Raw genomic sequence first — 17,365 nt, 5'->3', positions numbered from 1 at the left:
AATTAATCGCCAACTATTCTGATAATCAATTAAGTGGTTTGAGTAATTTTTTAAGGAGAAAAAAAAGGTTTCTTTCCTCAGTTATGACAGTAAACTAAATATCTTTGGGTTGTGGATGTAACAAGAAAACGCTTTAAGGATATTTTTCACCATTTCTGACATTTTCTAAACCAAACAACTAATTGATTAATCGATAAAATAATCTACAGATTAATTGACAGTGAAAAGTTAGTTGCAGCTCTACTAGCTACCGGCTACCACACATCACTTCTTAACTCCAAGTGGAGACTTTGATACACAACCTTTCCTCTAATTCAGCCTCTGCAAATTTTAATCATGTTTTGAGTAAATAATTATTTTCCTGGATAATTAAGTAAATTTTGTTTGTGCTGAAAAATGTCCCAAACCCAAAGTTGTTTAGTTTCTGATCACATAAGACAAAGACAAGCAGCTAAATCCTCACATTTGGGATGCTGGAACTAGAGAAACGTTGGCATTTTTGCTTGACAAATTAAAAATGAAGTGATTATCACAATAATTAGCTTTTACTATTATTCTGTGTATTGACTCAGCTGTAGCTGCAGTGGATTTGTTTTCAACAACGGCGACTAAGAAACGATATACAGGATTTGGGACCCAATCAGTAATGATCCTTCTCAGTCTCTATCCACACTAAAGCCTTATTCGCATGGGACTAATACAGAAGAACAGTCGCAACAGAGAAAAACGGTCACAAGGCTGAAAAAATAGTCGCAATGCAGAAAAACATTCAATACAGAAAAACAGCAAACAAAACAATCCATTCATCCTGTTACCTCCTTCTCTCAATTATCTATAATTTTGTCTTCAAACATGGCTGAAAGCACAGTTTAAGTTGTTGTTATTGATATTTTCTGTCATCAGAAAACAGCACGAGAATAAAACATCGATGTTTTCGACTCGTAAATGTTACCAGTCAACCGCAATGAACAGTAACTCCTGATGGCGCCCTAAGTCAGTCACTCCAGTTGCTGCTTTACTCCCTCAGAAGCCGCCCGACAGCATGAACATAAACACAGATCAATGATATAACATCTATTGTGTCATTGGATGTATCTGCAGCTAAGTGAGCGATCATAGAAGGAATCGGATGTGACGGAGAGTCTTTGAAGGTGTACTTTATTGTGCAGTAAAAGCTTTGTTGTCCTTGTCAACACTACAAAACACGAGTGGGTTTTTAAAAACCACCGGTTTTAGTGCGATTGCGAGGCCAAAAATGAGTAGAAGCGATGCATTATCAAATATAGCAGGCTTACAATTCTTCACACCGCTTTCCTCCTTCCGCACCTCCTATCAGACGGATTTGAGGAGGGGAGGAAAGAGGGAGCGAGGGAGGGGAGGACGGGGAATCCTCTTTTGAGGCGAACCCCCGTCTGCAGTCCGTAACACAGAGACAGACAGAGGAGAGAAGGAGATTACTAGTACATGCCAGACAAGGTGCTGATACCGCGGAGCGTTAATCTTTAACAGATTGGGGCTGCACTCCACCCGGTGCCTTCTGTGTCTGGCTTTTTTCATCTGTGTGGTGTCTGTTAGTGTGTACGTCCCCCTGTTACTCTGTACCTGCACAGATTTAGAGTGAAGGTCAGTCAACTCTGCGGCAGTACCCTTGTTCGGTTAGCAGTGTTTTAAAACCTTGATAATCTCAAGTCCCCGCGGAGCGATTGGAACCGCAGGGTGGTCAGCTGGAGACAATCGTCGAGCCTTCTTGTTGGCAAGCGTCCACCCTGTAAAGGTGTCCTTGAACAAGGCATTGAATCACTGATCACTCTGTAGTGTTGTTTCACTTTTGACCTCCTTCGAGTGACAAAACTAGGAAAAATCCCCCGAGATCAGCAAAAAAATGGTTTTACTTCTGTTTCTGTATCCGGCAAACATATGAATATAACCAGTTCAAATGAAAGACGATCAAGTAAAGGCTGTTTGGTGTCAATCAGGGCTGCAACTAACAATTACTTCCATTATAGATTAATCTGTTGATTATATTCCTGATGAATCGATTCGTTTTTAGTCTATAAAATGTCAGAAAATGGTGAAAAATGTCAAGATGACGTCCTCAAATGTCTTGTTTTGTCCACAACCAAAAGATATTCAGTTTACTGTCATAGAGGAGGAAAGAAACCAGAAAATACTCACATTTAAGAAGCTGGAATGAGATAATTTTGTCTCTTTTTCTTTTCTTAAAAAATACTCTAATCGATTACCAGGACTAAACACAACTAAAATTCAATTTGCGCAGCATTTAGTTGCACCTAAAGGTTTTGTTTTAATATAAAAGAAACGTAAATGCAGAGTGCAAAATTAATTATTTTGTCCATCAGCCAAATTGCTAGTGAATGTTTAAATTTACCGGCCACTCAATGGATTACCATTGTTAATTTGGCTGCAGAGTGAAGCAAACCAGCTACCAGCTAGTTGCATATTTTAGTGGATGAAGCTAATTTTAAGCCCTGTGTTAAAGCCCTGCGGTCTACAGGACTGTTGTGACTCATGGTGTCTCATTAGCTGGGGCTATTTTGTATTACATCTAAAAGGTAAAAGAGTTTATGAGAGGGACAGGCTGAAAACTTAGACTGCAAATAATTATTGTCCTGGGTAATCATGTATTTGTGTTGAAACATGTCCCAAGCCCAAAGTTGTTTAGTTTCCAATCACATAAGATGAAGATAAATGCAGCTAATTCCTCTCATTTGGGAAGCTGGAGCTAGAAAAACTGTGCTATTATCACAATAATTTGCTATTTCTTCTATTCTGTGTATCTGTGGATGGATCAAAACAAAGACTGCACACAACTCTGAGCTCTCGGTTTGTGTTTTTTGTCGAGGTATCACCCCTGGTAACGGCAGGTGATGCTGCAGTATTCTTGCCTTCCTATCTTGTACATGACAACCTAAAAAAAGCTTGATATTTAAGTCTTTAAACCAAAGACTAAAGCAATCAAAATCATATAGTGAAGTATGCACGCTGCGGTTTATTGAAGTGATTTTCTGCTCTGCTGATGGTGGTGAAATCACTCAATTTTTTTGGCCAACGCAGTTAAGCAACATGACAAAGAAGTGAGGAAAGTAACGGACGTTGTAGTCACTTCTTGGACGTGCTGATTTCAGTAGAGCAGGACAGGGAGGAAACAAGTTCAGTGATTACATTGGCAGTCATGTCACGACACAGAGCTGTGTCAACACACTGTCCTCTCTTCATAAGAATCTCAGTTAAACGCTTAAAGTCTTTGAGATTTGTCTGGATGGATTCTCTACAGAGCCATCTGTTTAGGAATTCCAGCTATGTGAGCTTGACCTTCCCTTGGTGGTCTCTGAGGGGACTGAACTGTGTCAAGCACACAAAGCAAGGCACTGATGCCCGTCGGGGGTTTTAAAAGATGTCAAGATAGGATTGAGAAGCTGATTACAGGTCTGTTCACAGGGGTTAATCCACCCTGAATTGTATCCCACCAGGGGGCTTGTCGAAATCTAGATCAAATCTTGGCATTGAATATGAGGTCCATGGTGATAAGATGCAACGTGGGGGTCCATATCAACTACTACCAGCTTTTTAAAAGCTTTATTAACGCCACTGAATGGAACTGGCACTTCTTAGAGCATCTACAATACATTTTTATATTAACAACGGTCCCTTCAGCCCGAGCTCTACAGAGCTTTTAAGCCTCTTTTAGCCCATTGTTTTTGGTTCAGTCAGCGACTAGATTGTGAACGCAGGAGCGCATTTACCATATATTTTCCTCAGGAGTTGATGGAGACCAAAACTAAGCTGAAAGAGAGTGAATATCTGACTTGCATTCGTCAGATGGACAGAAGCACGACTCCTAATGAATGCCAATGTTGCTGTGTGACAACACTTTAACTTGAGAGTTAATGATAGTGTTGTGTTTGCAACTTGTTTCTGTCAACCCCAAATGGCCAAAATACCAGTTATTAAAGGTTTAAGGGTGCAAATTTTTAAGCAATTTTCTCGAACCATTGTAATTCTTACAAGATACAACCTCATTTTGAGGACAGGCATGCACACAAACTGGTCTTTGAATTTGCATCCTGGAGTTTCAGACATACTTCTATAATACATTTTAGACCAATCAGTTTCTTATTGGCAGTTAATCAATCTTTGATTAACGACCATCATCCTCGTTTAAAAGTGCTTCACAAAGGCAGCAAAATAAAACGGAAGTTATTTAATCATCAGGTTGAAAACAAGTTCAAAAACAAAACCTACAAAAACAAGAAGACAAATGTAAATCGTGACTTGTTGATTGCCAGACACTAAATATATATTCAAAGACTACGATATCTCTCATGAAAAACAATAATTCCATGTTATCTGCCCCTTGTTGATTGGATCGTCAAGCCGTTTTTTAACCCCTGTCGTGGAAGACAGGATAAGGCACCAAAGAGAAAGAGAAAACTAGTGAGCAGGTTTTACAAGTAACACCTGAGCAAGACGGAAACGGGAAATAAAATCTTGTTGGAGGTGATTTAGTTGTATTTTCTCGGTTGTTGATGCACCAGACAGACAAATAAATGGAAAAGGGAGTCGGGGACATGAGACAAGTTTGTTTGCAGATCAGAGGAGATGAAGAAGGAGATGAAAGTGGATAGAGAGGCAGGATTCTGTGTGTGTTTGCACTGGAAGCGGGTGGATATGAGGGACTTAAAGGTGGATGAAGAGATGCGAGGAGAGCACAGATAGAAGGTAGCCAGCTGGGCCAGATGTGATCTGTGTCTCCTCCTCCTGCCCTTCTCCGTCTGCTTGATCTGACCACCTGCTTTCTCTCTCAAACACGCACGTAAACAGGCAGTCCCTTCACTTCAGCTTTATAGATGCTTACTGGCACAAAACAAGCTCAACGTACCGCAGAATATTGGTACATTTCTCTCGGTTTATTGCATCTAAGCGTAGCAGGCATACCCACAAGTATGAGTCCTCATTGGATCCGGAGCCTGCTTCCCGCAGCTCTCATTCTTGTCCCTCGGTACCAGGAAGTCTCCGGTCTATTGTGGTTCAGTCAAAGCCCGCAGAGGTCAAGTGATGACCAGTAACAATGGACCTCAGATCAGAGAGGAACAGAGAGTCACTGTTGGGAATGAGATCACATTTACTCAGCAGTCATTCCTCCCACATGTCTGTATGAGGAAGGCCCACAGAAATAAAGGAGACAGATTAACATGGACAGTGCAGAAACATTATGCTTACTCGGGTCCAGAGGCAGCAGGTTTTGTTCACGTACGGTTCAACATTCGGCTGAATTTCCTCCTCAAGGGACAAATTGTTCAAAACCGGTTACCACCTGTTCTACCTGCCAATGCATATATAACAGGGCTGCTACAAATGAATGTTTTCACTATCAGTCAATCTGCAGGTGTTTTATGATTCCGGGTCGTTGTGAATGTGATAGATTAAAGACGCCTTGAGGGAATTTCTTCAAATTTGGTACACATGTCCACTATGACTCAAGGATGAACCGATTAGGTTTTTGGTTACCAAAGGTCAGAGGTCAAGATCACTGTGACCTTGCAAAACACATTTTTGGCCATAACTCAATAATTCATATGATAATTACAATACAATTTGTCTAATAGGATAAAATGATGGAGTTATGAAATTTAATATCCAAAAGGTCAGTGGTTAAATGCACTGTGACTTAGTAATATTCTGCAAAAATGTATTCAGTGCCACAGCTCTCAAACAGCAACTTGATTGGTGCACGGAGGCATACAACCACGATGCGGAAATTCTAGTTTAATTAATTAATCAATCGTGTTGCCTGTAATTTCAGAAAACGGTGGAAAACTTCCCATCGCCCTAAATGACTTATTCACATTACTTGTTATTTGTTCCTGAAGGACAATTGGTTTTACATCAAGACATTAAAAAAACACAATAAAACAGGAAGTGGATAAAAAATACAAAAGACAAAAAGACAAAATATGAAACAGAATTCACAAAGCTTACAGGAATGGGATGGAGGGTGTGCTTGTACTGAGTATTGAAGCCTTGGAAAAACAACAGTGATCCAGATTGTGTCTAAACTTTATTGTTGAGAGTTAAGATTGATACCACACTCACATGTGTATGCTAGTTATGAAGCTAGAGCTTGTTGGGAATTTGATCAGCATGAAGCCTGGAAGCAGACAGGAAAATAGCCCCTGATGACAGTGGCCCCACCAACAGGACAATGCGCCCTGCCACATGTCAAAACTGCTCAGGAATGGCCTGAGGAACATGACAAAGAACTCAAAGCGTCCTCAGATCCCGATCTGTTCAAGCATCCCCAGGATGTGTGGGAGTATGTCGGATCCATGGAGGCCTCACCTTGCAACCCACGGGACTCAAAGGATTCCTGGCCAGCGTCCTGGTGCCAGACACCACAGGACAGACTCAGAGGTCCTGTGTCTATTCCTTGACGGGTACGGGCCAAGTCCAATCCATGGAGAGACCTCCTTGGATCGGACTACTTCCAGCACTACCCATAGATACTCGATCGGATTGGGATTTGGAATTTGGAGGCTCGGTCAAAGCCTTGAGCACTTGTACTTGTGCCGTGTTTGGCTAGCTTGGGGTTAATACCAGGGCCCAAGTTTTCCTCCAGGGAACATTGCACTGTAAGGAAAAGATCAATGTTATTCACTTCACCTCTTAGTCCTAAGCTCCAGTCAAGTTCCCACAAAGACCCTTCGACTCGGCTCGAACAGGCGCTTCAGTCCTCTGTTGTTTAACTATCTTGTAATGTGTCGGTGTCAATTAGCCCGGTCAGATTCTGTTGTGCCGGTAATTGCCCGCAGGACGTTGAGGTGTCGATCAGAGCCTTGCTGTTGAGGATCGTCAGACTGAATCTTAGCCTGTGTATTTTTCTATTTCTGTTCAAAATAATTGCTCAAAAAAACATCCTCAGACTGGTGTCCGCTGCGGACCACGTCGGTAAAGAAAGGAGAGGAAAAGCGAGGCGAGGAGGCATGTCGAGATGTGTGTGGATCCCTGCAAATTGTCTGGATGAAGAGACACTCATGTCTCTCATGTCTCATTATGTTTTTTTTCGTTTGACTATATCTTTCTCCTTCCTTCCAGTCACGGTCACTCATCTCTTTCTCTTTCTACCTCTCTTTCTGTCTCCCTCCTTTTTTTTCCTGAACCATATGTTTGCCTCAATCGCCTCGCCTTCCCTTTTTTCTCTCCCTGGTCTGGGATCAGTGGCATCTAATGCCTTCCACTCTGCCTGATTAAGTCAGCACATGTACCCTCTTTACATTATCGCTCGCACACACTCATGCACGAGCGTCCCCGCAGACCTAATCAGTCCTTCTCTTAGTTCTCTCTCTCTCACACCACTCCAGACCCTAATGAAAAAACATGAGCTCCGTTAAAAAAGGAGCCGAGATGGACAGACGGAGGATGGGAGCGAAAGGGAAGGTAGCAGCAGAAATAAAAGAGATGGAGTGGGTAGATTGAAAACAGAGGAGAAGCGAGGCAGCTAATTCATTAACAAAGCCACCAGTCGCTCTTGATGCCTCTTTACAGCTCAGAGATATTAATTGTTTCTAATCGGCATTAGTAATATCACACAGGGATGCAGTAGGAGGGACAGAAAGACGAGGTGAGGCTGGAATTGAAACGACTCTGGAACATTTCCCAACAGACATGAAATCCTTTAATTTATGTGTTTAAACTGCAATCCAGATAGTCACTAAGTGTTGCTCTGGTTGGCTTTCACTCACACTAATGTACCTTTTGTATTACATTACACTCATTTGTATTGACTAAACAGCCCCACCGCCTGTGTGTGTGTGTGTGTTGAAGTGGAAGAGGTGCCACGTCGAGTGAACGATTGAGAATAACGCTGGACTGGAAGTCTGCTGCCTGTTGTTACTGTATGTGTGGGCAAGCGCTTGAGGGAGATAATGTGTTAAACGAGTGGCAGAAGAGCGGAGATGGGCTTTATTGAATGAGCGCGTGCACGGGCGCGCCCCGCGCTCGCACGCGCACCTGATTATGATGATGAAGTCTCCCGACGGGACCCTCTGCGCTACAGTCCTCCAGTAGTCTAATGAGAAGCTGTTTCCGTAGTTACCAGGTGTGAGAGCCGGCAGCTCATAATGTCCTGTGGTGAGGAACAAAGGACGGGGAGAGGAGGTGGATGGAGAGAGAGAGAGGGTGGAAGTGACGGCAAAGGAATGAAAGAGGACGGAGGACGCCAGAGAAATGAAACTTGAAAAAGAAATTCCTGATATCTGGCGCGAATGATCATTTTTAGCAGTGTGTGTCTTGTATTGATGTTTGTGCTTTAGAGGATCGCTGTGTGCGTTACCTGTTGTGAGTGAAGAAATCTTTATAATGGGCCGAGGGACCCGAACAAGAATCAGTTCAAATCAATCTCATCTAAAGTGGTGAGAACAGTGAGGCGGGACCAAGCTGTTAGTAGCCGGTCAGATCATATCGGGCACCTTTTGAAATAAAGTTGACTTGTTCTAAGCAGTGGGTGATCTATTGATTTCAGATTTTCACTGGTTCAGGATCAATTACAATCTACATGATGGCGTTATTTAATGTCCCTATTTCTGTTTCCAAACTTACAAAATGTCAGAGTTTTGTAACCGTAAAGCCTAAGCTTTTACTGAGTGTTCCTGTTGTCACTCTCAAAAAAGGGACTTTATGGTACATTATTTTTCAAATTTGCACTGACTTAAGAGTTGGGCTTTCAGTGCCATGAAGTCCAACGGCAACAAAGCAGGAAAAGGAGCATTTCACTGAATTAATGCCTAAACACAACACCAAAACCACGTTATCCCCTCAAAGGGCACAAGAGATTTTCTAAAACTGCACTTACAGCAGACTTTTTGTCCATTTTTATTTATTTGGTTACTGCATTATTTTTGTTTTGAAAGCCAACGAAGACAATTTTGTGGGGACAAAATTGAATAAAACGCTCATGTGACATCACGACTACATCTGACATGTTGTGAAATAAATTAATATCTTTGGATTTTCCTCAGACAATAATTGGATATATGACCAAACAAATGGCTATGCTGATTGGACAAATTATTTCACGTGGCTCCTCCTGGGGTGATTTTTTTTTTGTAAACAATGCAACAATTATAAATACAAATATATATAAATATGTTTCTGCTTCTGGACAGCAGTCTCGTCATTGTGTGTCTTTTATTACGAAAACACTTTATATTTTGTATATTTCACTAATATTTAATGCTCTTTATTGTCTTATTGTGGGACCCTGGTTGTAACTGGTTGTTACTGTTTTTTCTGTCGTACTGTAAATCTTAGTAGCGATCTCTGGCACTGCAATTTGAAGAAAATCTTGGGAGGCTAATTCTTGAATTTCAGCCATTTTTGTGCGAAAAATGTAGTTTTATGATTAACTGACGATCAAAAGTTGTTGCAGATTATCTTTCTAATGATAAACGTATTGGTCGATTTTCATCCCCCAGCACGCACTATACAAATGAAAGGAAACAAAATGGATGCTGACGACCACAATGTGATAATATACAATAACACATAAACTGCTCATGAAACATCGTCTTGTTTTCAAGAATCCGTTGCCAGGCTGTGACACAAACCCTCATCAGAAACGGGGATGGATAGAGGAGATGCACATTTTTGAAAAATATGATCAAGATCAACAAAACTGGAGGGTTATTGGCCCACTTGAGAACATACAAAGACTTGTTTACTTCTGTTCTTCACAACATAATAGCCCTCACCGTCTCTAGTTTCTGAGGTTGTGTAACTTGACATTCGTGCGCCCGAATGTTCAAATCTCCTCCAGGTTCAGTGAATGAACGACACCTGAACTTCTGTCTCGAGAGAACAGAAAGGCAGGAGATGGTGCAGCTGAGAGAAAGTCGGTACAGGAGGAGGAGGAGGTTAGAATAAGTTGTGCAGCCGGCACCTGTCCTTCATACTTTATTCACTGCAGAATTCAGCTGAAGTGTGTGTGCGTGGTGTTTTCTGTCCTTGGTCCGTCTGTGCATCTGCATTTTTCTGCCTCTGTGTGGAAAAGCAATTTGCTGTTGTTCTCCATCAGGGTTATCAAACCTTTAAAAGCTTTTCTCATTACTGCTCTTTGTTTTCTGCGGTTGTGTAACTCTTTGTGTGCCTCTCTTTTTTTTTTTCTCTCTCTCTCTCTCTCTCTCTCCCCTCTGCCAGATCTGATTCACTGCACCAATGAGATGAACGTGAACATTCCCCAGCTGGCAGACACGCTGTTTGAGCGCACGGCCAACTCCAGCTGGGTGGTGGTCTTCAAAGCTCTTATCACCACCCACCACCTCATGATGTACGGCAACGAGGTAGGAGGCTTCCACAGGCAAACACGCACAAACAAAAACAAACCCTCCGGGGCAGCCAATGGAGGCTGCATCAATAAATTGTATTATTACTCAAGTCTGTCTCGCCCATGCGTTCATAAATATAAACATAAACACATTTGGATCATTTATTCATGTCCTTATCAGCATTTAGGATCAACATTGATGCATATGGGAGACAAACAGCGTGCGCTGCCAATGAGAACATAGACACTGGACACATGGAGAGAATAATCGAAATAGCTGCAGAGTGCAGAGAAATTAATTAGCTCAGAACAAGCTGGAAGCAAGATGGGGGACAAGGATAGAAGCAGATGAATAATCAAATGAATTAACTTAATAAAAACATGCTTGAAAGCAGGAAGAATAACACGGCTCCGCCACGGATTTGCAGGCTTTCCAACACAATAATTAGAAATGAAAATTCAAGCAGTCCCAGCGATGTTGAGGGGGGAACCTTTCGGATTGTGTTAATTGTGATCTTGATTCTGACATTGTGCTGTTTGGCATGAAGAGGTCCGATCCAACCCGGCGTCAGCAAAATGTCTCAATCTGTATGCGGCGCAGCTTTTTGAAAGGGAGAGGAGAGATTAATTCAGAGGGAGTTGTAGTTTCTTTTCTTGTGTTTTTTATTAATTTCTAACAAGATGAAATGTCTTTGTTCTTCAAATAAACTATTGTAGCTCGCACATACAGCAATCCTCTCGTTTGCAGACTGTGAATAATTCAGAACTCGGTACATTTTTACATGAAAATACACTTTGATATTCAGATGGACTGGTGCCATTTGGTGCTTGCTATACTGGTGTATTGTTGAATGTATATTTTATGAGAACAGCAGTCCAAGCACAGTGTGTAGCTTGGTTGTGATGTATTTTCTTTGATCATTACATAAAATGTATGTTCCCTAGAGTTTTTGCAGTAAGTGTGCAGTATACCTACTGTTATATTGTTTTTGCTAGCTGTAACCGTGAATCCAAATCAGCTTGGATGTATAAATCATAAATAAAACAGAATGTAATAATTTGCCGATCCTTTTTAAAATACATCCAATTGAAAACAGTACAAAGACGATATATTTAATGTTTTACCTCATAGACTTTGGTGATTTTTGTGAATATATGCTTATTCTTGGCCCTATCCCAAAGAAATTGGGATTGGGCCAATGAAAGACTGGGAAAAACGTTGTGAAACACATGATTGCATAAAGGATATTACTACATCGGCTTAGGAACACAGTTTCATAAAACAGTTAGTCACAGTCAGTTAGACAGTCAGCTCATTTGCAAATGATTGCATTCTGTTTTTATTTAGTTTTTACACACTTTCCCTCCATTTTTGGTATCTAATTACTGCCACTGGCTTGCAGTTTGTTTCCTTTTCCAGAAACTTAAACTGAAGGAATAGTTTGTCATTTTTTTAAACTTTCTTTCAGACTTTTAGATGAAATGATTGATACCACTCTCATTTCCATGCGGTAAATACTAAGCTACTGCCAGTGGCTGGTTAGCCTAGCTTAGCAAGAAGTGTTACTTTTACAGGAATTAAAGATCTCATATGGTAGAAAGTGAGATATTTTTGGATTATAAAGCAGGTCTAGATGCTGTATCCATGGAGAAATGAGTACAGCCCGTATTCACAAGTTTTTAAACAAGTTGTCAGGACGTAAAGTTGTGATGTCACAACTATACAGTCACAGCTGTGGTTGCAAAAACACGGACAAAGCTGATGCTGAAACAGTAGTGGGCGGTGGCTGCTCAGGCCTGTGAGAGCTGACCAATCAGAGAAGACTGGGTCTTAAAGAGACAGGCACTAAAACGGAGACAGAGGGGTGAATAGAGGTGCTGCAGCAATGGACAGTATTAGTAAATAATGTATTTTTTCAACATTAAAGCATGTGAATAAAAAAAAGCAAGAATTGGAAATTTAGAACATCATGCTGTAAAAAAAAAAAAAAAAAGCATCATACATTCTTCAGTATCCATTTTTCTTAAACGTCCTTGTAAAACTGAGATTTTCTGTTCCCTCTAACAAACAACTAACAACTGCTGTGCACTAGTGGTTAATTACACTCATGTGCACATTGTACATCTTCTGTACTTTGTGTGGTAAAGCACATTTGATCTCAAAGATGATTATACAGTAACTTCCTGTACACGAACACACACACAGCACACCAAAGATATCTGAAAACCGACACACCCTGCGCCACATTCCTCTTAATTTCCAATAAAATAGGGAAGCATCGCTTCCTCGTTCAGTCAACATCTCTTGTGCGGACATTACGCAACACTTCCTTTTGTAGGTTCCTTGTTTATTACGTTAATCTACACTTCCTCTGAAAAGAGGAAGACTCGGGTGTGAGATCATTGTGTATCACTGGCGTATGAAAGAAGCTGCGAAACTCGCCGACACCCAAACAGCAGCCTGGCTCATTTCACTGCTGCCAGAATAGTATTTTAGCTGTGGAGAATTAGTCAAAGCACTGAAAAATTAGATGTAATGTTGGCGCTATAGGTGCCTAAGAGACCAACTGACACCTTCGCTTACATAACAGAAGACCCCACAGACAGTTCAAAGAGATGACATGTCATCAGATCAGTCCGTGCTAAATGTTTACTCAAGCTTTGGAAATTCCCGCAAATATTTTTTTGACAAACCAAATCATGATAAGTAGGTCACTGCAGAGCAGCAGGAAGTCGTTTAGAGGTATTCCCAAGCTGAAGGCTGATTTATCTCTGACTTGTCACTGACACAGTCTCACCTAGAGTGACTTACTTAATGATTACAACACCATGTTAACCACTATTGTTTCACAAACACCACAACAGGCAGCTGATATAAAGCTTTGCAGAGCTCACAGCCACAGCCTTAACTCTGTTTTCTAATTCTAGTCAGTAATAACTGAGTTAAGACAAAGAGGGATCTTTTTTATATCAATATAGCTTCATGTTATTGTCTTAACATCCTTTTAGTGTCTCCAATCCATTGTGTGGTAGTTATATTAAAGTAATAAGAGGCATCTTTTTCCAATTTAGAACGGAAGCAATATTAAGATCTGTTAAGTGTATTGTGTTATGCCCTGTAGCGAGTCAATAAATCAAACTGTGGATACACAGCAGTCTTGTTCCTCAAATTAAAAACAAAGATGAATCAACAGTGAGTTAGTTATATTAAAACATTTAAATTACTTAAAATGCAAGTTAGGGTCGTGCTGATGAACGCTGCCATCGACTACTGAGCCCTGTACCATCAGAGCATTGTGACCAGAGAGCACTATCAAGGCAGAATAACGGCGCAATATGAGGCTTTTGTTTCAATCTTCTGAAGCTTGTACAAGGATGTATATAAATTCAGAAACACATATTACCCCCAAACACCGATGTCTCACTGTGGACATCATCATATATTCGGCAGACATGGCCCAACCCTAATTCAAGTACAACGGACATCTAAAATGCAACGTTTTTATTGCAAACATGCAGCTGTTTAGTGGTTATTAATTATGAAAACTTCCGATATGATGTACAGTAATTTAACAGCCCTAATAGGAACACACCTACAGTACATTACAGCGCTGCATCTGTGGTTTACCCGCACAGACTGAGGCTCCAGGCTGTAGTACAGACAGTGTGTGTACTCATCAGCCTGCATTCATCAGGCCTGTCAGGAGGGTGGTGCTGACGGAGGCTCAGCAACCAGGTGTCCCTGCTCCCTCATGGCCGTCCCATCCATTATAGTCGGAGCTGAGAGAAATCTGGCCGTAAAATTAGAAACCACAGACCCACAGAATTGGGGTCAATAGACTGTACATTCCCTCTCAGATCAACACGCTGACCGCTTCCAGCTTGGCGGGCACGCTGAGGATGGCCCTGCGCGATGTCTGACGAGCGCTCTGATAGTAAAGAACATTCGCTCTGAGTGAAATCGGAGCAGCCACTTTCACTGACTGACGCATTTCATTTTTACAGTGAAAAGAAAAGCGCTCTTTGTCACATAATCTGATTGTCGGAAGCCTCCACAGAATTCCTGATAATGTTATGATGGATATACGCGTTCACATAGCTGACTCGGAAAGCTGATTCATGTCACTTTACATATTAGATATCAGCCCACTTCTGTTATGATGAAGGATCCACCCTGAAATGTTATTTTCTTGGGTCACCCTGCCTTAAAGAGCTGCTAAGCCTCAAATAATTTCATTTGTCTGGGTTTCACCGACAGTGGTTCAGTCTTCCAAGGACTCTGTGCTGTGCTTTCAGAGGCTTTTTCTACTCTGATAAGAAAGCACATCAACACAATATATATGGTGTTTTAGAAGGAAGGGGAGGAAGGTAGGAAAGAAGGAGGCAGAGAAGGAAAGGAGGAAAGTCGGAGGTCGACAAACAAGAGAGGAGCTAGAGAAGAAAATAAGGAGCTGAAACAATGAAGCAGAAAGGAAAAGGGGAAAGAAATGGAAGGAACAAAGGAGGTAGAGAAGAGAAATAGGAGCTAGGGAGGGTAGGGAGCAAACAAAGGAAGATCTAAGAAAAGGATATGAGGATGCGAAAGGAAGGAGGAGATAGAGAAGGAAATGAAAGAGGGAGGGAAGAAAAATAGGGGTGAAGTAGAGAAGGGATGAAGAGTGTAGAAAAGGATGGGATGTTGAGGAAGTAAAGGACGATGTAGAGAAAATGAAGAAGGAGGAGGAGGTAGGAAAGGAAAGAAGGAGCTGGAGAAGGTAACAAGGATGTGGAAAAAACAGGAGAATGAATGGAAAGACAGGAGGAGGTAGAGAAGAAAAAAAGGAGCTAAGGAGAGTGGGGAAGGAACGAAGGAGGAAGAGAAGGAATGAAGAGCGTAGAGGTACAAACATAGAGGTGGAAAAGGAAATTTAAAAAAATTGAAGTCGGGCAGAGCTACAGAAAAAATGGGAGTTAGGAACAGTAGGGGCGGAGGAAGTATTAAAGAAAGGAGCTAGAGAAGGAAATATAGAAGTAAAAAGAGAAAGTATGGAAGGAGGACAGAGCATAGTAGAGAAGAAAAATAGGAGTTAGGAACAGTAGGGAAGAAAGGAGGAAAAGAGGGAAAGTAGAAGGTTGGTAAGTCAAGAAGGAGGTAGGAAAGGAAATGAAGGACGTAGGGGAGGAAAGGAGGATGTTGTAGGAAATGTTTTTTCAGCGCTAAAGTATTGGTATAAGTATCGGCCTTCAAAACTTTAGTTTTAACCTCCAACATTCTAACTTTAACACAAATTTCCATGAATTTGCATGAATATGTGACATAATGGACGTTCAATGGCAGCAATCTGAGGACGACCGAGGACGGCAGCATGTAACACGCTCGCCGAGCGACTGTGGGACATCGACAGCACGACCGTTAGCAGCTAGATGTATTATTGTTTGCCATTTTAAAAAGTCCGCTAACGGTGAAAACAGCTAAAGAAATTGTAAGACAGCATAATAACACATAACGGGACTACAATATAAAACATGTCGTGTGTTGACCCACAGACTAAAACATCTGAGCGGATTTAAATGTCCTCGGCTGTTGTGTTCACCGCGCGCTGGTCTGGATGTCAGCAAATTGCCGGCATTTTAAATGCAGCCTCCTTTTATTCTGCTGCTGCTGGTAATGTATTCAGCCTGGGCTTTTCAAATCGAATGTGGGAATTTACCATTCAGAGCAAATAGCAGGTGAATTAAGTTTTAATATCTCTTCTTTGCCTCGGCTGCCATATTTGTCAAAGGGATTGGGATCGTGATTGGACTAATAGCACATTTGTCTGTGTCTGTGTGTGTCTGTGTGTCTCTGTGTGTGTCTCTGTGTGTGTGTGTGTGAAGGAACAGTCGACAGGCCGGTATTGATACTCATTCAGCTCTACACCTCCAGTTTTTTTTTTCCTTCCTGCCAAGAAAGCAACGCTGGCTCACTCCCCGGTGACACTCTGGATCTTATGAGCGATCAAGAGTCAGTCGATATCTTTTGATCACGATTTCTCTTTTGTGCTGGTACAAAGCCACTTTTAAAGAGTAGACCACTGCAGGATTTAAAGTTTCTGCTTCTGGGTGTTCGTGACTGTAATTGGGGAAGACGGTACTTCATATATAAAAAGTCCTAAATTTGAATTGAGCAATCTACAAGCAGGAATGTGATGTTTGTCTGGCGATTGTCTCGGTTGTTATCATTTATCAGCGTGTGCCCTGGCTACAGGCCTTTGTATGATAGGCCAGTATGTACCAAAAACAGTCCGGCAGGAAACCACAAACAATAGCTGGGAGAGCCATTTTGCAGCCCCACACCCCTGCCTTCGCTACTCCCATCCCCCCTAGGGAGCTCCTTCCCTGGACTGCAGGACTCAGGCTCCCGGGGCTCCCTCCAGGGAGTGTGTGTGCATCGACCACCCCAGACCTCAACAAGGTTATAGGAAAACAGAGAGAAAGTGAGGATAAAAAGAAGAAGGTTAATTTGCTTGCAGAATTACGAGAACAGGGGAAACATGCTGCGAACGATCGTAGAAGAAATGAGCCTTCGAGTAAAAGGGAGAAATGGGGTCATATAGAAGTCAAAGTTATTTTAAAATCGATTTTTGAAAGGCTGAAATCACTTCTTCAGATGGGTATTGGACACATTATCCACCTGAATTTCTTTTCTTTCCTAACATGTCTTCCATCTGCTTCTCAAAGGCGGATTAATCCCCAAGTTTACTTTGTGTAATGAGATATTTAGTGGTAATTCTTTATTTGGTTTGGTTTCCAATAAGCCCCGTTTACTGTAAAAACAGAATTCAAAATAAAATATGTTAAATTATGTTTTCCTCACAGGCAATAAACTGTGTAAACTGTCAATGGCTTGTAAACAAAAGGAATTCATGCAGGACGGTGCACGTGTTTCTGATCCAGGGACGCTTAATCTACATAAACAACATGCTGCAAACGCTCACAATTGTGTGATGAGGGCAAAATGACATGTGCCAAAAAATTAAAAACGCTTTAGTAAATAGAAACGGCTGT

The 17,365-nt window shown here is 41.5% G+C and overlaps 1 protein-coding gene across 5 annotated transcripts in view; it reads left to right on the top strand.

Moving 5' to 3' along the window:
* LOC141003401 (phosphatidylinositol-binding clathrin assembly protein) overlaps nt 1-17,365 on the top strand; it is an 88,103-nt gene that overhangs the window by 13,921 nt on the left and 56,817 nt on the right. For all 5 annotated transcript variants that reach the window (XM_073474733.1, XM_073474729.1, XM_073474731.1 and 2 more), the window contains exon 2: nt 10,213-10,355. In XM_073474733.1, the coding sequence (XP_073330834.1) occupies nt 10,213-10,355 (143 nt within the window). The remainder of the gene's footprint in view (nt 1-10,212; nt 10,356-17,365) is intronic.

The sequence above is a fragment of the Pagrus major genome, chromosome 10 (genome assembly GCF_040436345.1).
Source record: "Pagrus major chromosome 10, Pma_NU_1.0".
Lineage (NCBI taxonomy): Eukaryota > Metazoa > Chordata > Actinopteri > Spariformes > Sparidae > Pagrus > Pagrus major.
This window is presented reverse-complemented; position numbering and strand designations above follow the sequence as displayed.